The sequence below is a fragment of the Bos grunniens genome, chromosome 20 (assembly GCF_055505025.1).
Source record: "Bos grunniens cultivar Pamir isolate PY7600 chromosome 20, Bosgru_T2T1.0, whole genome shotgun sequence".
NCBI lineage: Eukaryota > Metazoa > Chordata > Mammalia > Artiodactyla > Bovidae > Bos > Bos grunniens.
In genome coordinates, this window is record NC_141184.1 from 69,999,993 (window position 1) to 70,020,811 (window position 20,819).

The 20,819-nt window shown below is 44.4% G+C and overlaps 1 protein-coding gene across 2 annotated transcripts in view; it reads right to left on the minus strand.

Moving 5' to 3' along the window:
• The window catches only part of DOCK2 (dedicator of cytokinesis 2), a 458,684-nt gene that overhangs the window by 90,498 nt on the left and 347,367 nt on the right, over positions 1-20,819 (minus strand). For both annotated transcript variants that reach the window (XM_086362249.1, XM_086362250.1), the window contains 3 exons: positions 20,052-20,150; positions 17,048-17,142; positions 842-920 (listed from right to left, as the gene is read on the minus strand). In XM_086362249.1, coding sequence (XP_086218375.1) covers positions 842-920; positions 17,048-17,142; positions 20,052-20,150 — 273 coding nt within the window. The remainder of the gene's footprint in view (positions 1-841; positions 921-17,047; positions 17,143-20,051; positions 20,151-20,819) is intronic.

The window sequence follows — 20,819 nt, forward strand, 5'->3', positions numbered from 1 at the left end:
AGGTGAATTTCCCAAGCAAGTGCATGTTTCCATTCTGGAAAAACCCCTTCAAAGTAGCAAGGGAGGCGTTATGAGAATTTTACACAAGAGTCCGCTGAGACACGGATGCAGTCCAGGCCTTGCCTGAGGTTGCTCGGTGGGTCAGAGCCCAGACAGGAACTGAACACCCAAGACGAGCTGGCAGAAAGAGCTGTTGCCCCAGTTTGCTGGCTATTCCCTAAGCTTGCGCTTGAAGAGATCCTGGGGATCAGGGGCTTCCCTGGAGGGGGAAATTCCCTTTTAAGGATCTTCTCTCGCACACCTCAAGCCAGAAATAGCAACCCGGACTTGTCCACAAGGCTTTGAAGAGCTGGTTCTTCTTGCCGGGCCATGAGCAGATGTGTCGCTCTGCCTGCCCAGGACCTCTGAAGCTCACAGAGGTCCTGGTCTTGTCTGTGTGCTAAAAGTGATTTCTGGAGGTATCAGAAAGTCACAGAGTTTCATCTTTCAATATCTAAGAATGGCTGCTTTTCTAGGTACTGGTGAATAACAAGGTAAAAAAAAAAAGTGATAAATTTTTAAAAGGTAACACCCACTCTGACAATGAATGAATGCAAGTCTCTTCATTAGCACGATACATTATACAGTCACATTTGCATATGCTCCTCAGTTGATGACTATTTAATCAAGCACTGGGTTCCAAACGCTAAGTACTTCCTTCCCTCCCTAAACCCGCACCACTCTGGGGAAACCCCCCGAGGCACAGGCATAGCTCCCAAGTGTTTCAGGATATGCCATCAGCCAGGTCTCTGGAACAGCCCTGCCAGGACAGTTCAAGGCACGTGCAGCGCCTTACACTCACCTGGAACTCAAAGTTCGTGTTTTCCAGGAATTTCTGGTTCATGGTTTCTGCAAACTTGTTGATAGCTCTCAGGAAGACCCTGGAAGAGGGGAGAAGGTCAGCAGGCCATCTGCGCACGCTACCCTAGATGTCCCTCCCCCATGCTTCAGCCTGAAGGCCCTTCAGCGGGCGCCCCGGAGACTGAAGGAAGAGGCCGGCCGACCCGTATTAGCATCTGCTCACACTGCGGACCTGGGGCCGAGTTTACCTGGCCCTGTCTGGCTTCCTTTAGAAAATGTGTATTGTCTTTTGTTCAAACTGTTACAAGCTTGTGGCAGAAAATTCATGTCATCCAGAAAGATAGGAAGAAAAATTGCCTCCCCCCAAATAAAATAAATAAACAAACAACACGCCAGCCATCCTATCATCTAGGGAAAACCATCCTTGACATGTTGATGAATGGAATTTCAAAGGTCTCCCTAGACATATACACACAAACCATATTTTAAAGATAGCATTTTGATAAATGGGGTTAAGTGATAAATTCTGTTTCACAGCCTCTTTTACTTGACAATAAACTGTGTGTTCCTTTCATGCCAATGAATTCAGATACATATCATTCCTTTTAATCACTGAAGAACATTCTATTGTATGGGTGCATCATGGTTTCTTTCATCAGTCTTTCACTGACGGACTTTTATGTTGCTTCTCAGCACTTCCTGTTGTAAACAGTGTTTCAGTGACCACTCTCCTATGTATGCCTTGCGTCTCCCATATATACCTCTTCTCGGCCCTTCTCTTGGAAGTGGTGATGCTGAGCAAATCTTATGTGTATTGAACATTTTTGTATCTGTTGTCAAATTGTGTTTCTTCTTGAATGTCTTGCCATCCATCTCTTCCTTTCCTTCCCCACTACTGACTGCCCTTGTAGCCTTTAACTCTTGCCCTTGCAACCTCTAGAATGCCCTGCCCTGTGGAATATCCCCAATCCTGTGGATCGCCCACTTCAATGGCCCCCCAAGGCCCATGGGATAAGTCCAAGCTCTTTCTTTTGACAGTGAATGTCCTCCATGACTGCCCCACCTTCTGTGCTAATATTATCTCTCATGGCTAATCTGTGCTTCAGGTGGTTTTCGGAACGTACAGCTGTGTTCTTTTGTATAGAATGCCACCTCCTTCTAAATGCTTTAGGACATGGTCTGTTGCATCTTTCAGGACTCCAAAAGACAGTCAGTGCAACTGCCTTTCCCAGACTGGATCACCGTCTACAAGAAGTTATTTCTATTTCTATTTCTATTGTGATTCAATAACGACTGTCTCCTCTACTGTACTTGCCTTGAAATCAGAGACCCACTCCATAATCTCATCTACTCTCCAACCTACATGCCTCTGACTCCCAAATTTGATATCTTCATCCCTGGCCTTTCTCCTGAGCTCCAGCTTACATTCCAGCTCTCAGCTCTGTGCTCTCACTTGAATGGCTAATAGGCATTTCAAACATACATGTCAAAAGCTCAGCTCCTATTACCTGCCTCTTTCTGTCGTCTTCCCATCTAAGTTAACAACAACTCCATTCTTCCAATTGCTCAAGGGGTGGGGAGGACTCAGCATCCTTAACTTTCCTTTCTCTTACATCTACACTTGACCTGTCAGCAAAACCTCTTAGCATCACTTTCAAAAAACATCTAAATTCAATTACTTCTCATCACCCACTGCCCACTGAACCAAGCCACCATCATTTCTCTCCTGGATTTTTGCAACTACCTTCCAACTGCTACATGCCTTTCTGTGGCCAAGTCTGCACGGTGCACGTGTTTGCAAGATCTAAGAGGGCAGGGGCCAGACCTTACCTGTACCATAGTCTATAAGTTTTGATTAACAGTAGACAATCAGTAATTTCTCTACTGAGTGGCTGGTCCAGAGGAAATGTCTATTTGGTTACCCATGGGAAGCCAGAAAAAGCAAGTGTTTATTAGGAGGTTATTGCTTTGTGTACTAACTGGGACTCAGTTCTCCTTGGGAGCTTCTGAGAGACTGTATTGAACATACTGGAACATGAGAAGTATCCTGGGCTGTTTCCCATGAATGCCAGCCCATTGCTGGTTGAAAGTTGCTCCTAGAGACTTTATGTCCCTAGCATTTCTGGTCTACCCTGCAGGTGGGCTGAGCAATCTCCTATAGCCAGAGAAAGCCCAGGGAATGAGGAAGAAGGAAGCTCTCAGGATGCACAGGAAATGTCCATCTAAGCGGCAGATATATTTTGGGTGGGCCACAACTGTGGGAAAGGCAACTATAGCTACATCAGGCATTGCTTGTAAGGAAGCTGGACCGGTGTTCCTCAAACACTAAATGTTCAGGGAACAAAGACAGGAATGCATCCTGGTGTCAGGATCACAAGATTTGCACACACACACACAGCTGGATGTGTTTTCTAGCTTTGGCACTTCTCAGCAGTGTGGATTTGGGACATGTTAATATCATGCTTGACATTTAAGTGTCCTTGCTTCCAAAACAGCAGCAGCGTAACCCCTTTCACAGGGTTTCTACAGGGTGTAAAGGCAAATGTATGGTCAGTGCTGAGCAGAGCGCCTGCCACGGGGTGACAAAGGCAACATGGCAGCTACGGCCACCCAGACCCCTCTGGATGACTTCACTCTTCTACTGGCAGGGACCCCTGACAGCAGAATGGACAGTCAGAGGACAAGCTGCAGCCAGCAGGACTGTGTAAAGACGGGAAATAAAAATCCCGCAGAATCCTCCACCCCATCAGGCTGCCAAAAGTGAGATCTCTTCGGTTTTGTTATTCTGTCATTTGCTAGTATGCCTTTGCAAAAACACTTATGTTTTCTCCTTAAAGATTAGCATCTGATTCCCCAGATGGAAAGGCACTGAGTGGCTGTCATATTACGTATAAACATCTCAGACTGTCTAATGTGATACCAAAATGAGGGGTTTTACACATTTGCAGCAGTAATAAAACTATCAGTACTTTCAGTAACAGTTATTATTTTGATTGTCAACCTAAATCTGTCTCTGCCTCGCAAAGGCCAGTCCAATAATCGAGAATTAATCAGCCCCCTGTGCAGATGGTAGGGACTAGTGGCAGATAGGGGCTGAACGACAGTAAACCAAGGCTCTTCCCTCTCTCTGGATTCTTCTGCAGCCATCCTTTGGAAATCAGAATATCACTTGAGTTTGATTTCCCAATATGGGTTTGGAAAAGCATGTCTTTTGTATTTTCTAAAAAAAAAAAAATTGTGCTTAAAGCTTAAGCATTAATTTGTTGAAGTGGGTTGTAATGAAAACACACTCAACTCTTTCTGTTACTTTAAAAGATGAACTTGAATTGTTGCAAACAAAAAATTCATAATCAAATATCAACCTAATATTTCCTGCTGAATTTCCTCCTAGATGCTGAGCAGGCTCTAAAAAAGTTAATAATAACCATAGTCACAGGTACCAACGAGCACCAGGCTCTGCACTAAGTACTCGGCATAGATGCCTTCCTGTTTTTTTTTTTTTTTTTTTCATTTTTAATTCTCACATTAGCTCTCTGAGTTAGATAATCATTTTCATTTTAGAGACGTGAATTTAGTTAACTTTCCCAAGAAGCCAGCTAATACATGTAAAAGTAGGATTTAAACAAACGTACAGTAAAGGCTAATACAGTTTTGTCAAGAGAACACACTGGTCATAGCAAACACCCTCTTCCAACAACACAAGAGAAGACTCTACACATGGACATCACCAGATGGTCAACACCGAAATCAGACTAATCATATTCTTTGCAGCCAAAGATGGAGAAGTTCTATACAGTCAGCCAAAACAAGACCAGGAGCTGACTGTGGCTCAGATCATGAACTCCTTATTGCAAAATTCAGACTGAAATTGAAGAAAGTAGGGAAAACCACTAGGCCATTCAGGTATGGCCTAAATCAAATCCCTTATGATTTATACAGTGGAAATGAGAAATAGATTCAAGGGATTAGATCTGATAGACAGAGTGCCTGATGAACTATGGACAGAGGTGCATGACATTGTACAGGAGACAGGGATCAAGACCATCCCCATGGAAAAGAAATGCAAAAAAGTAAAATGGTTGTCTGAGGAGGCCTTACAAATAGCTGTGAAAAGAAGAGAAGCGAAAAGCAAAGGAGAAAAGGAAAGATATACCCATTTGAATGCAGAGTTCCAAAGAATAGCAAGGAGAGATAAGAAAGCCTTCCTCAGTGATCAGTGCAAAGAAATAGAAGAATGAGAAAGACTAGAGATCTCTTTAAGAAAATTAGAGATACCATGGGAACATTTCATGCAAAGATGGGCACAATAAAGGACAGAAATGGTATGGACCTAACGGAAGCAGAAGATATTACAGAGATGGCAAGAATACACAGAAGAACTGTGCAAAAAAGAGCTTCATGACCCAGATAATCACGATGGTGTGATCACTCACCTAGAGCAAGACATCCTGGAATGTGAAGTCAAGTGGGACTTAGGAAGCATCACTATGAACAAAGCTAGTGGAGGTGATGGAATTCCAGCTGAGCTATTTCAAATCCTGAAAGATGATGCTGTGAAAGTGCTACACTCAATATGCCAGCAAATTTGGAAAACTCAGCAGTGGCCACAGGACTGGAAAAGGTCAGTTTTCATTCCAATCCCAAAGAAAGGCAATGCCAAAGAATGCTCAAACTACTGCACATTTGCACTCATCTCACACACTAATCAAATAATGCTCAAAATTCTCCAAACCAGGCTTCAACAGCATGTGAATCGTGACCTTCTAGATGTTCAAGCTGGATTTAGAAAAGGCAGAGAAACAGAGATCAAATTGCCAGCATCTGCTGGATCATCGAAAAAGCAAAAGAGTTCTAGAAAAACATCTATTTGCTTTATTGACTATGCCAAAGCCTTTGACTGTGTGGATCACCACAAACTATGGAAAGTTCTTAAAGAGATGGGAATGCCAGACCATCTGACCTGCCTCTTGAGAAATCTGTATGCAGGTCAGGAAGCAACTGTTAGAACTGGATATGGAACAACAGACTGGTTCCAAATAGGGAGAGAAGTACGTCAAAGCTGTATATTGCCACCCTGCTTATTTAACTTACATGCAGAGTACATAATGAGAAATGCTGGGCTCGAGGAAGCACAAGCTGGAATCAAGATCGCTGAGAGAAATATCAATAACCTCAGACATGCAGATGACACCACCCTTATGGCAGAAAGAGAAGAAGAACTAAAGAGCTTCTTGATGAAAGTGAAAGAGGAGAGTGAAAAGCTGGCTTACAGCTCAACATTCAGAAAACTAAGATCATAGTATCTGGTCCCATCACTTCATGGCAAATAGATGGGGAAACAGTGGAAACAGTGAGAGACTTTATTTTTCGGGGCTCCAAAATCACTGCAGCTGGTGACTGCAGCCATGAAATTAAGATGTTTATTCTTTGGAAGAAAAGCTATGACCAACCTAGACAGCAGAGATGTTACTTTGCCAACAAAGGTCCATCTAGTCAAGGGTATGGTTTTTACAGTATGGATGTGAGAGTTGGACTATAAAGAGAGCTGAGTGCCAAAGAATTGATGCTTTTGAACTGTGATGTTGGAGAAGACTTTTGATAATCCCTTGAACTGCAAGGAGATCCAACCAGGCCATCCTAAAGGAAATCAGTCCTGAATATTCATTGGAAGGACTGATGTTGAAACTGAAACTAAAATACTTTGGCCACTTGATGTGAAGAACTGATTCATTTGAAAAGACTCTGATGCTGGGAAAGATTGAAGGCAGGAGAAGGGGATGACAGAGGATGACATGATTGGAGGGCATCACTGACTCAATGGACATGACTTTGAGTAAACTCTAGGATCTGGTGATGGACTGAGAAGCCTGGTGTGCTGCAGTCCATGGGGTCGCAAAGAGTTGGACATGACTGAGAGACTGAACTGAGCTGAACTGAAGCTGCCTTCAGAACCTCAGTATTTAACCACCCTGCTATTTGGTCCACCAAGAAATATCTGTAATTCTGTTCAATCCAAGGTGTGAGCTCACCTCATTAATAATGAGAATGATGGGGGAATTATAGTTTTCATGTGTATACCCTGTGCCAAGTGCTCTACAGACATTGTTTCATTTAATCCTACAAACTGAAGTAGGTGTTATGTTGGCACCCATTTAACAGAAGAGGAAACTCAGCCCTGGAAATATCAAAACTCCCTATATTTACATAGCCAGTAAGCACCAGAGTCCACCCAATCTCAGGCTTGCCTTTCTTCAAAGTATCTGCAGTTAGCCATACAGATATTCTGGCTCCTTGAAGGCAGCCTGCACGGTCTCTCAGCACTGGGCACGCTCCTCCTCATGCCCACAAGGGAGCCCTTTCCCACTTAGTCCCCATCATCCTGCTGCTCTGCTCACAGCTGACTGGGCCCAGAACCAACTCTTGACTCAGGCAAGCCTTCCACAGGCTGGCTAGAAGCCTAAGGGTGATCTAGTGAGGGCACCCTAGCCTGGACAGTAGTAGATCAAATCCTTTTAGGCGTTTCAAAAGCAGAGCAACTAGGGAGAATGCAACAGACCCTGGCCTGAGTAGAAGCCATGGACAGATGACTCTGTGAGGCAGCAGAAGCCATATATAAGAGAAGTCAGCTGCTGCAGGTAGGAAGAAGCTGGCAGAAAGCGAGCCAAACTCCAGGCTGGTATGCTGAAAACTGCTCCACACAAAGCCTCTCTGTAGCCGCTGGCCCACGTTCCCAGCTTCCTACTTGCCTCCATGTATCAGAACAAATGCTCAATCCTGGAGACAACCGCGAGTCCCTGTGGGTCTCATCTCCTAAATAAACCCATGCACCGCACGCATTAGTCCTTGGATGGGATGCAGTAATGGAAGGCGCAAGCAGACGCCTGCAGGAGCTGAGCAGGCCTGCCTGGGGCACGTTCCCACTCTCCTGCTCCTCCAGGCTGTGGCCTTGAGAGGGTTGCTTCCCCTCTGGGACCCTCAGCCACCCCCTCTGTGTGATGAGCCGCATGTGAAGATGAAATGAGATGCAGAGCATCTGGGGGCCCAGGGCCTCAGTGCGTAAGGGTCCTTAATAAGTGCCCGTTGTGCTGTCGTCATTATCCTGAGCTGCCCGGCCACCTTGCAGCTCGGAGGCAGGAGGACCTGGGGATGAGAACACTCCAGTGTGACAATCAGCCCACGCACACTGGTTGTACGATGTGAATAAAAGAGGCAACTGGAGGTGGATGTGCCCTTTCCAGTGAGAAAGCCCACGGCTGAGAGGGCCTCCCTGACTCCCATTCCCCTTGGTGCCGTGGTTAATAGGATGGAATTGATTCCACTGGTCAAAATTTGAAGATGGAGATAAAAGAGCTGGCCAGGGAAAGGGAGCCCTTCTTCTAGTAGCAGTGAGAAAGCCCTTTTCCCAGAGCCTTCATGTGGCTTCCCGCACAACACACAAGTTCTTCGCGATGTTGTACATGAACGAAATGTGCCCAGGAACCTCTTTTCCCCTCCTCCACCTACACTTCAATCTAGGAATTAAGCATTTTGGGTGGGGGGAGTGAGGGGTGGTGGCTGGGGATTTACACACACTCCTAAAGCTTCTCTACATGGACTGAATCAACACAAATATATTGAAGATATATGAGTGTCCTGGGCATCATGGAACCGAGAAGTTAGAGGGCATCAGAGGATCCCAGCTCACGGTCAGGGCACGGCCCCTCCAAGTGCCCCTCTGTGAATTCTGGATTCTAGTTAGGGGTGTGGCAGTCTCCCGGGACTGAAACCCGGTGGCCCGGGTAAGTGTCAGGACTCGACGTGCTGTGCTGGCTAAAAACCCATGGAGAAGCCTCCGTCTGGGTGACAGGTTTTGGAGTAGGTGGGATCTACAAAAGCGGAAGTAGGTGGCAAAAATTAATGATGGTGGGAGAAAGGGGGAGTGGGCGTCAGCGATTATTAGCAAACTGACAGGAGTGGCCCTGCACACACCGAGAACTTCTCCGCTCAGCTTTCTAGGGCCAGCTCTATGACCCTACTGCATGCCTCGTGTGTGCTGGAGATGATATGAGATGTCAAAGTATGTCACTGGCAAGGCAGGTGAGATCCGGTCCAGGTGTGTCTCTTCTGTGAAGCGCTGTGGATATTCCCAGATCATAGGCATGTGAGAGCTAAGACAACAGCTAACATTTACGAAATGCTTGTTATATGCCAAACACTATTCTAACTACTTTATACATATTATTTCATTTTGATCTTTGCAAAAATCCTTTGTGATAGGTATTATTATTATCCCATTTTACAGTGAGAAACACAGAGTCCAGAGCGATTAAGTAACTTTACCTGAGGTGATGGGACTATTAAATGGTGGAGGCAGGATTTGAGCCTGGGCAGTCGTAAATCCTGACTTCTCTGGGCCCTCCCTGTGCTCTGAACTCACTATAGTGGCTGCAGCATTTGGTCACACTTCCATGGGCATACTTACTGTCTCACCAACAAGACAGTAAGCACCCTGCCTTCTGGCACCATGGCGTGGATGGGCCTGTCCACCTGCTAGACTCTGATGCCCAGGACACTCAGTGTGCTTGTGTTGATGGACTCCATTTAGAGAAGCTTCAGGGATCTGTCTGACTCCCCAACTACCACCCCTCACCACCACCCCTCACCCCCGCCCCAAATGTTGGATTTCCAGATCAAAGTGCAGATAGAGGAGGGGGAAAGGGGTTCCTAGGCATATTTTGTTCATTTACAATGTTGCAAAGCATTTGATCATTTAAAAATTAACCATGCCACATACATCAGATCTTACTGAATGTTGCATCATACCAAAAAGAAAAATGCTCTCACAGGAGGTATTTCTTGCAGTAGACATGTCACTCTGTCTGCATACACAAGCAGTACACAGTGGAGGAGACATTCAGATCCGGAAAACTCCATTCCCTCCTCCAACAAGCAGATAAATCATAAATGACTAATACATACATACATAATAAGCAACCACAGGGAAATTAGAAAAGCAGAAAATCATAAAAATATATAAGTAATAGGGAAGGAAGAAAGGAAGTGGCTTCCCTGGCAGCTCAGATGGTAGAGAATCTGCCTGCAATGAAGGAGACCTGGGTTTGGTCCCTGGATTGGGAAGATCCCCTGGAGAAGGGCATGGCAACCCTCTCCAGTATTCTTGCCTGGTGAATTCCATGGACAGAGGGGCCCGGTGGGCTACAGTCCATGGGGTGGCAAAGAGTCGGACACAACTTAGCGACTAACATTTTCATTTTCAATAGGGAAGAAAGGAAGGAAGCAAAGGAGAAAGGAAAGAAGGAAGGGAAGGAGGGAGGGGGGAGAAGAAGAAAGGAAGGAAAAGAAGATGTTGTAACATACAGGGCAACCAACATATGAAGTGTGCTTTGGCCACATGAATGGATGGAGCTTAGGCTGCATATTTTTAGAGAAGAAAAAATTACATTCTGGGAAATACTGATCTGGTTTACACCATGGTGTATGTTCCATTTGTCCAATTTTTGTTGAAATCTTCCATTAACTAGCTGCATGACCTTGGGCAAGTCACCTCTTTGGGCCTCTTCAAGTTATCTGAGCCAATAAATAAGCAGTTTGAACATCCTTACAATGCACTTCATAACACAAGCCTATTTCACAGGATAAAGCAGTAGAGACTAAGAACATGGACTCTTAAATGAGACATTAATATTAAAATGAGAAATTAATATTAAAAATACTTTAAAAACTCATGTATTTGGAAATTAAATGTCCACTTGTAAATCATTGGTGTATTTAAGAAGCCACAACAAGGAAAACTAGAAAATATTTGTAATACAATGAAAATGAAAAGAGAATTTGCCAGAATTTGTTGCAAGCAGCTGAAGCTGCTCAATGCAGTTAAATACAATACGGTGTTTTGAATAAGGTATAAAAATAAATAATGGACACTAACATAAAATTTTGTGAAAGTTGAACTAAATCTGTACCTACTTTATCACATGTTAATTTCCTTTTTTTTAAAAAAAAAAAAAAAAAAACAGTATTTCAGGTCTACTATATCCTTCCACTTATCTCTATATTCATTCTATTCAGTTTTGAGAGTTTGCTATTAAAACTCCAACTAAAAGTCTCAATTTACCTACTTAAAAATAATTGTAATATGTAACAGAACTAAATGTAAGTTTGTTCTGTATTTTCCAAGTCTTTTGTAGATGTGATATCATATTTGCATAATTTACAAAAATACAATAAAGAAGTAAGCAAAGAAAAAAAAGAACACGGACTCATTGCCTGGTTTTGCTGGTTTTCGCTAGTAACACAACACTAAGTACTGCAACGATAACAACATGTATTCTGTGTTTCAGTTTCCTCATGTATAAAATGTGGGTTACAACATTTTATCATATCAAAAAGTTGTTGCAAAGATTAAATGAGTTAATACATCTAAGGTATTTACAATGGGAGCATAATACATCTAGGTATACAATCTAGGTGTGTGATACATGTTAGCTATTATAACACCTTACAAAATGCAAAAACTGTGAAAAAATTTCAAGTGCTCTGTAAATGGAAGGGATCACCATAGTTAGAAGATGAAGCAAATCTACAAGCTGAGCTATGTGCCTGCAAGAGAAAAATGGTCCTCTTTTCTGGCTGACACCAGGCACATGCTTCTCTAGTCCAAGGCTACATTTGTTTTCTGCGCCTGGAGATGGCAATGCTCCCATTGCCTGAATTCTTCCCAGGTACCAGCAATGATCTAAGGAGTGACTAGTCTATCCTCACACACACACACACACAAATGCCATAAAATGGATATTATAATTATCCCCATTTTGCAGATCAGAAAACTGAGATGCCAAGAGGTTAAATGACTTCCCAGGGAAGAGAAAGTGGTAAAACTAAGTCTGAAACCCAGGCTGTATTTTTGAATTCAACTTATTTTATTTATTTTATTGGAGTATAATTGCTTTATTACTTTGCCAACAAAGGTCCGTCTCGTCAAGGCTATGGTTTTTCCAGTAGTCAGGTATGGATGTGTTGGACTATAAAGAAAGCTGAGCACCGAAGAACTGATGCTTCTGAATTGTTGGAGAAGACTCCTGAGAGTCCCTTGGACTGCAAGGAGATCCAACCAATCCATCCTAAAGGAGATCAGTCCTGGGTGTTCATTGGAAGGACTGATGTTGAAGCTAAAACTCCAATACTTTGGCCACCTGATGCGAAGAGCTGACTCGTTTGAAAAGACTCTGCTGCTGGGAAAGATTGAAGGCAGGAGGAGAAGGGGACGACAGAGGATGAGTTGGTTGAATGGCATCACCGACTCAATGAAGATGAGTTTGAGTAGGCTCTGGGAGTTGGTGATGGATGGGGAGTCCTGGTGTGCTGTGGTCTATGGGGTCGCGAAGAATCAGACACAACTGAGTGACTGAATTGAACTGATAATTGCTCTATAATGTTCTGCTGTGCAATGAAGTAAATCAGATATATATAGACATATATCCTCTCCCTCTTTGCCCTCCGTCCCACCCCGCCCCCCATGATATCCCTCTAGCTCATCACAGAGCACCGAGCTGAGTTTCCTGGGCTTTATAGCAGGTTAGCAGTAGCTGTTTCACACATCATAGTGTATATGTGCCAAACCTAATCTCAAATGTAGGAATTTCCTTCAGAGATGAAAATGTTTCTATTTAGTAGATGGCTCCAGTTCCTTAGATTCCCTTGCCTGCCTTTCTGCTCAGTTGCCCAGTCCAGGATATTTGCACGTGCTCTGCTTGGCTCGGCATGCTTTAGTTGGTCTGGCACACTCTTCTCCCAACTCCCACCCCAACACTTGCTTTTCATCTCTCAGAGCACAGATATAGATCACATCTTATAGTTCTCTTAATAAAGTACCTCTTGTATATAACCCTGCCTGGGCACCCCACTCCAGTACTCTTGCCTGGAAAATCCCATGGACAGAGGAGCCTGGTAGGCTGCAGTCCATGGGGTCGCTAAGAGTCGGACTCGACTGAGCAGCTTCACTTTCCCTTTTCACTTTCATGCATTGGAGAAGGAAATGGCAACCCACTCCAGTGTTCTTGCCTGGAGAATCCCAGGGACAGGGGAGCCTGGTGAAATGCCGTCTATGGGGTCACACAGAGTCGGACACGACTGAAGCGACTTAGCAGCAGCAGCCATAATTTTACATTATTTATGAGATTACTTGATTAGTCTATCTATTCAACTGGATCACCAAAAAACGGTGACAAGCACCCTGAATGGTGTTATCTAGAAGTATATGTGTGTGTGCTCAGTCGTATCTGATTCTTTGGGACCCTATGGGGTGTAGCCCACCAGATTCCTTTGTCCATGGGATTCTCTGGGCAAGAAGTCTGGAGTGGGATGCCATTTCCTTCTCCAGGCAATCTTCCCAACGCAGGAAATGAACCTAAGCCTCCTCCATCTCCTGCACTGGCAGGCGGGTTCTTTACCACTGTGCCACCTGGGACCTTAGGTCCCTTAGAAAAATATATTATAATTTTGCAAGTTTAAAGAAGCAAGGACTACTGTGTTGCCTCTAGGGTCCTGTCTCCCCTCCAAAGACTAAAGTCTATGGCTAGATGGAATTTCAAATAGGAACGTTCCCTCAAAGCACTTCCGTGTGTTTCCTCTGGGATGACTGCTGGCAGCTCAGAAGGGGAGGCTGGCCTGATCAGGGAGGGCCCCGCCTCTCTGGGTGTCCATCTTCCTGACTCTGTATCAGTTGAGGATGTCTGTGCATTTGTCTGCTCATCATCAATTTCTGGTAGTAACTCTCAGACTTTCCTTTGAAGAATTACTCTCCCAGCCTCCCCCTTTGCTCCCAGACTTTGTAGTTTGGATAAAACTAGCCACAGCCTCCCCACTTCCAAAGGTGGGTCATATGAACCAAGCCTGATGAAACAGCATATGTCATTTCACTGGCCACAGAGTTTTATGGATTGGGATGTAGCTCGAGCCAGATCTTTGAAAATTATTCTGGGAATTTTGCTGTGCCTCTTGAAGGAAAAGCTTCTTCTTTCTACTGGGGCTGCTAATCCAACAAGACATATTTCTGGAATTTCTGCAGTCAGGTTTCTACTGCAAAGAGAGCATCTGCCTTAGAATGAAGCCAATAGAGAAAAGAGCAGAGATAGAGATCAGATTCCCTGCAACACCATTTGAGCACCTAGACATATCCATGCCCGCAGCCATAACCCTGGGCTCTTTAAACTGCCTGAGCCCATAAATTCTCTTTCTGTTTGGCAAATTTGAATTGTATTTCTTTAAAAAAAATCCTAATCAATAAGTCCCCATTGTGACCAAACGGGAAACGCACTGGTGAGGGATAAATCAGGAGTCTGGGATAAACACATGCACGCGCACCCATATGTAAGATAAATAATCAACAAGGACCTACTGCATAGCACAGGGAACGCAACTCAATATTTCGTGATAACATATATGAGAAAAGAATCCAAAACAAAATTAATATATGTGTAACTGAATCACTTTGCTGTATACCTGAAACTAACACAGCACTGTAAGTCAACTATACTCCACTACAATTAAAATATTTTTAAAAAACTTAAAAAAATAAATACCCATTGGATATACAGAGCTTATTACAAGGTATGAAAAACAGAGTTTATTATATACATGTTCATGAATGTCAGGTTCCGTGCCAAGAGTTAGAAACACAGAGATAAGCTGGACCTACTTCTTGCCTTCAAGAAGCCGTTCTCTGGTGGCAAGAACGGTCACAACGAGAGACAATGACAGCACAGGGCCAAGTACTATAATGTGGGTGTGTGTGCAAACACAGAGGCGGGAACATGCTCTCCTACCATAAAGGCATCCCCAAAGGCCCCACAAATGAGAAATTTCATGGACAAGAATTTTTAGGACGCTTTTGTGTTGAGTTTTGTCTAAAAAGGGGGAGAGTCATAGTTTATGCAAAGTCATAGGAAGTATGAAGCAGTATGTTACATGAACAGTTGAGTGTCTCTGAAATGTAGGGTGAGTCGAAGATGACTCACCTGGATGCTTCATGAAATTTGGCAAACCCCCAAGACCTTACTGACCAACTGGCAAAGAGTGAAGGGATCCAAACGCAGTTTGGGAGCCGGGTTCTTCCGAGCACAGATACGTAGATAGACACTGATGTGAGGCACCACCAGCTGCATCCTTTTTAGCTCAGTGCACACTGAAAATGCAAGTCTCCTAGTCCAAAGTATTAAGAATTCAAGATGGTGACAGCAGGGCCCTTTAGAGTGCAGGGTCCTCTGCAGCTACACAGGTTGGATGCTCAGGAAGCTGATTCTGACACAGGGCTAGGGAGAGACCTGCCTCTCATCTGTAATGTGGCGGGGCCTAATTCCCACCAATGCCTTCAGCATTGTAAAAGCCAGACTCCCACCTGAGTGATGTGAACAGAGAGAATCAGTGCAACATAAGCCCAGGCTAAGAATTCTGACATTTTTGTTGTTTGGCTGATTTTCCTCTTCCCAGCACAAACACCAGTGCAGAAACATTTATCTCTTTCTGCTTTGACAAACCTCTCCTCCCCTTCACCAGCCCCTAAAGCTGGCCCTAAGAGCAAGTGTGTCTGCAAAGTCAATAGGCATCCGGATAACAGAAGAGCAGCTTTGCAGAGGTCAGAATAGTAAGGGGTGGAAGCCATCTGGGACTGGAGTAAGGTCCTGGGCAAACATGAGATAGAAATTTCAAGACTACAAATTTCAAATTTGTATCTAGTGACAAAATTATTAGTGTTTACATTCTTTTCCCATTGCTTCCCACTGAAGAGATTTCTGCCTTTGCTTCTTTAACATCTCCTCTTCTTCCATCCTCTCAGGACGTTTCTGTCTTTGCCAGCCAATTCTTGGCCCCTGAGACACAGAGCAAGAGCAATAGGTAGAGAGAGACAAGACTTCTTGCCAGTGTAGAGTGAAGAGTCCCTATGGGAATCATGCGTGCATGCTCAGGCGCTCAGTCATGCCCGATTCTTGGCAACCGCATGGAGTGTAGCCCACCAGGCTCCTCTGTCCATGAGATTTCCCAGGCAAGAATACTGTAGTGGGCTGCCATTTCCTATTCCAGAGGATCTTCCCGGCCCAGAGATTAAACCCACACCTCCTGCATCTCCTGTACTGGCAGGCAGATTCTTTCCCACTGAGCCACCTGGGAAGCCTTTCCACGGGAAGCACCTAAAACAAATATAAGAAGCCAAAGGAAAGTGAGAGCAAAAGGAAAGAGAGAGCCTAGAGGACCCCAGTTTTAAAAGAGTTTGTGGATAGGAATTGAGAATAAGGTTGTGAGAGAGACTTGGGTAAACCATGAGATAGGAGAGATACAGGAGAATGGAAAAAGGAAATATTAGATAATATTGCTGAGTGCTATGACTTGAACTTCATTTTGATGAAATAACATTATTTGAGAAAAAACATTAAAAATGGAAATTGCTCACAGTTACTCTTGTCTATTGGGCTGGACTATGTGGGATCTGAATTAATCTTGGGTCACACTTGTATTCTATGAGATATTAATAAGTACTATATACACATAGGGAGACATAAATATATGCACACTGAATGATTCAACGGGCAAGTAAATCTGTGAAATGCTGTATCGCATATCTTCCTCTTAGAAAATCCCATAGCATCCCCCTAGCATCTTCCTCTTAGAGAATGCATTAGCATTAAGGCTCTGAGAAGTCCTGTACCACAGAAAGCTAATCAAAGCTGCTTAATCCAATGCTTCCTGAACGTATTCTACCATATGTCCCAGGATATATTTTACTGTTTGAATAAATTTAATATAGTACAATTTTAATAAGGCTGATCTTAAGCTCTCCTGTCTCAAGGTTTAGAGAAGGTGTTGTAGATGAAGTATATTTTAACTAGTATTGGAAGGATGGGGAAGGTAGGGAGTAGCCAGTTCAGTATATAGAAAGGAATGAAAAATAATGAATAAATAGCTCAAGACTGGTGAGCAGTTCCCTGGGGTTTCAATGCAGAAAGAAAGGATCTGTTGCACTTCAATTTATTTTCATCAGGGAGAAACTCTCCCCACCTCCTGGTGCGATGTCACGTGGGTGCTGAGAGGCCCGGGGCCGGAGGTGGGGCCACTCACCTGTTCTGGACCATGCTCATGGCCAACACCCCCCGCCTCTCTTGTGATGTCACGTGGGTGCTGAGGGGCCCGGGCCCCAGAGGCGGGGCCAACTCACCTGTTCTGGACCATGCTCATGGCCACCCAGTCCGCAGGGTACACGTTCTTCCCAATGAGGTCCTTGAACATGATGAACGTCTCCATCAGGAAGTCCTACAACAGCAAAGCAAAACACACCTGCCATCTTGCTTTATAGGAAATGACTGGAAGGACCTAGATCTTGTGAGTTGTTCAAACTTTTTCTTTTTTTTTTATGGAGGTGCAGAAAGGGACGAGGCATAGCCTTTCATTATGTAAACCCAATGAAACCAATAGAGGTGGATTTTCAAATGAAATCTTACAAGTGATTACCAGGAGACTGTTTCACAGATATAAGTGGAACATGAATATGGAATGTGAAAACCCTCTCAAAATAAAGCACTGTTAATTCTGTCTTTGGGAGTAAAGGAGTAAATGTATTCATTGATATGGCAATTTTATAATCATCTTGCCAAATATGCATTTGAGGAGGAAATAATCTACACTTATGAATGCATCTCAGGTCATTGAGCAAACAAACTATTATTAAAATGAAACATCTAACTGCCGTACTGTAAACACAGCTAATTCATATGTCACAGGCACACGCATGAGCAAGCTAGAGGAAACACGGCAGGGACTCCCTCGCTCTCCTTTTAAGAGGCTCAGAGTGGACCTCAACATGCTCCACCAGGCTTGCGATGGGTCAGACTTGTTCTCTACCTTTGGAGAACATAAATTCAAGACAAATCCAGATAGGAAAGTGAAGAAGCGCTGACACTAGGAGGAAATGAAGTTATCCCATCCATTTGCTTTGTGTGTGTATGCTCAGTTGGTCAGTTGCGTCCAACTCTTTGTGAGCCATGGACTGTAGCCTGCCAGGCTCTTCTGTCCACGGGATCTTCCCGGCATGAATACTGGAGTGGATTGCCACTTTCTTCTCCAGGAATCTTCCCAACCCAAGGACTGACCTGGCATCTCCCACATCTCCTGCACTGCAGGTGAATTTTTTACTGCTGAGCCACCCATTTGCTATAGGCAAAATTTAAAATCCATAGGAAACCTGTTCAGAGCTCTTTCCTTAAGCCAGTGGTTTTCAAATTACTTTAATAGCAGAATTTTTTGTTTGGAGAAAATCTTACTTGGAACCTAATGTATAAAACAGATAAAAGTGGAAACAGCTCTGGTTGAAGTATGCATGTATGTATGTGTGTTGGGTGTGTTTATGGTAGAAGACAGTGAGGTTGGGAGAAATATAATTTGAAAATCACTGCTTAAGCTCAACTGTAAAATTCTGGAAATGAGATTGGCTCCTTTCCAGCAACCATTGCTTCTAGGGAAATTTACCCCAGAGACTAAAGTCCCAGTTTCCACATCAGCAGAATGGGGATAACATCTACCTCAAATGGTTGATTAAGTGCACACTGTCTATAAGACACTCCACACAGAGCCCAGCCCACTGTGAGTGTTCACTACATGCTCAGGATGACGCTGGTGAGTATAACTGTTCATCCTCGGGATCACCTGGGGTGGTGTGGATGTTGCCATAGGCACAGTCCCTGCCTGTGGGAATGGAGAAGACCTCTGCCTCACAGATGGAAAGCCTGGCTTCTGACTGGGAAGGTGCAGCATGGTGTAGGCTTTCCTACACCATGGTAGGAAAGACGGTAATGACTCTGCCTGCAATGTGGGAGGCCCAGGTTTTTCCCTGGGTCACAAAGATCCCCTGGAAAAGGAAATGGCAACCCACTCCAGTATTCTTGCCTAGAAAATCCCATGGACAGAGGAGCAGGGCGGGCTACAGTCCATGGGATCGCAAAGAGTCGGACGTGGTTGAGCGACTTAGCAGGGTGTAAGGACTGCAACAGAGGTTCAGACCGTCCCTCTGCCATATACTGCTGTGTGGCCTTGAGCAAGCAGACTGGAGACTTGTAACCATGGCTGCTAGCGCCTCTGCCAGCTGCTGGAGGGATGGTTGAGAGAAGCATGATTCAGTACAGAGCGATCTGTTTCCCACCACCCTCTCTTCCACTGAGGATCAAAAGTGAGGGATCCAGTCTATTTCCACGTCCCATGACACTGAGGAGGGAGAAAACCTTAGGCTATTTAGAGTTCCTTTTCTTTTTTTTTTTGTATAACCAGAAAGAGGTTCCCTTTCTTGCCAATCTTACTCCAGCGAGGAGTCCTCAAAGCTAAATGGCCGAAGGGACAGGACATTAGTTTCCTATGGTTCTCCACTCTGTGAGCTTGGCACAATTCTGGTTCCTGTGTGTCCTTCAAGGAGAGGTAAAAATGAGCCCCTGGCAGCAGAACCCCTGAAGCTGGCGGTAATAAGGAGACAGTGACAAAGGTTCCATACTGAGGGTAAAGTGCCTGCTGCACTCTGGGGCAGCTTGGGCTGGGCTTTCTTTTGATGACATCATCTGCTGCAGAGGTCCAGCCCCCCAGCCATCCGCCACAGCAGACGGTCCTGTAGCAAATGAATCCTGAGAGGCCAGAGGAACAAAGGGCTCAGAGACCAGTTTTCTCTATGCGTGTGTTATTATAATACAATGATGGCTGCCTTTTACTGGACTCCTACAATGTGAGAGCTACTGTTGTCTCATTTAATCCCTTCACAATGCCGTGACATAAATGATATGATCCCCACTTTACAGATGGGTAAACTGAGGCTTAAGAAAGGTTAAGTAGCCCACAGTCGCAGCTAGCCAGTGACAAATCCTGGATTCAAACCCAAGACCATGTGACTCTAACACTCATGCTCTTAAGCCTCAAAATGTCTATGATTCATCAACAAATATGGTTTCAAGTCCTGTGTAGACTAGACACTCAGGGCTCACATCTGACATGGGCTGAAGATGTATTTCGGGAGTGATATATACAAACCCAAGTGGAAGTGAGAAACAGGGAAGCACATGAACATTTCTGCAAACCGAGACCCACACACGTAAGGTTCATGGAAGATATTCTTGCCCTAAACTCTCAGGAATCTAGAGAGCACAACGTGTCTCCCAACACTGCCCCAAAGCATTCTGTAGACTCACCACAAGTTCAGAGCTGGTCGGGAAGGTCTCAATATAGAAGGAGTAGTGCTGGTCACCCATCTGGTTTAAGACGGCTGTCATACACGCCACGAAGTGACTCTGCAGGAAATCAAATGCCGTGGAACAGTGGAGAGGTGCACCGTTAGATTCACTTTCTCCGTTTGCTTGACTTCAGACTGGAAAACATCTCTCCATCCCAGGCTAGTATAACCCCTCTCCAACCCACCCCCTCTAGGGGTGGAGAATTTCTTCTTAGCAGATGAGCATGTGGAACTTCTCTAAGAGTAAATGTCTCCTTATGGCTTATTCATCGCTCATTCATCCAAAAAAGCATTTATTGAACATCTATTATGTGCCTAGGACTATAATAGGAGCTCCAGATATAGACAATAAGGATCTGACTTATTGCCTCTCCAGTTGCTTTACATTGGGAAAAGAGCACTGTATTGATGTCAGGAGATCCAGCTTGGATCAACATTCTGAAGACAGTTGATTTTCTGGTAAATAATTTTACATGTCTAATCTCCAATTGTTCCATCTGTAAAGTGGGACAGTAATCCACCCACACCTAACCCAGAGATGTACTGTAAAGATCAATGGCTTCTGTGGTGCCTTGAGTACACTGAAATTCCCTATAGGAGCATCGGCGGTTGGACCATGAATCAGCCAGTGAGAAGCCAGCAGCTGTCAGGACTAATGTCTGTCAGCAGAATTGAGGGGGATCTACTCTGGGAACCTGGTATAGGAAGTACTGACCATACATCCACC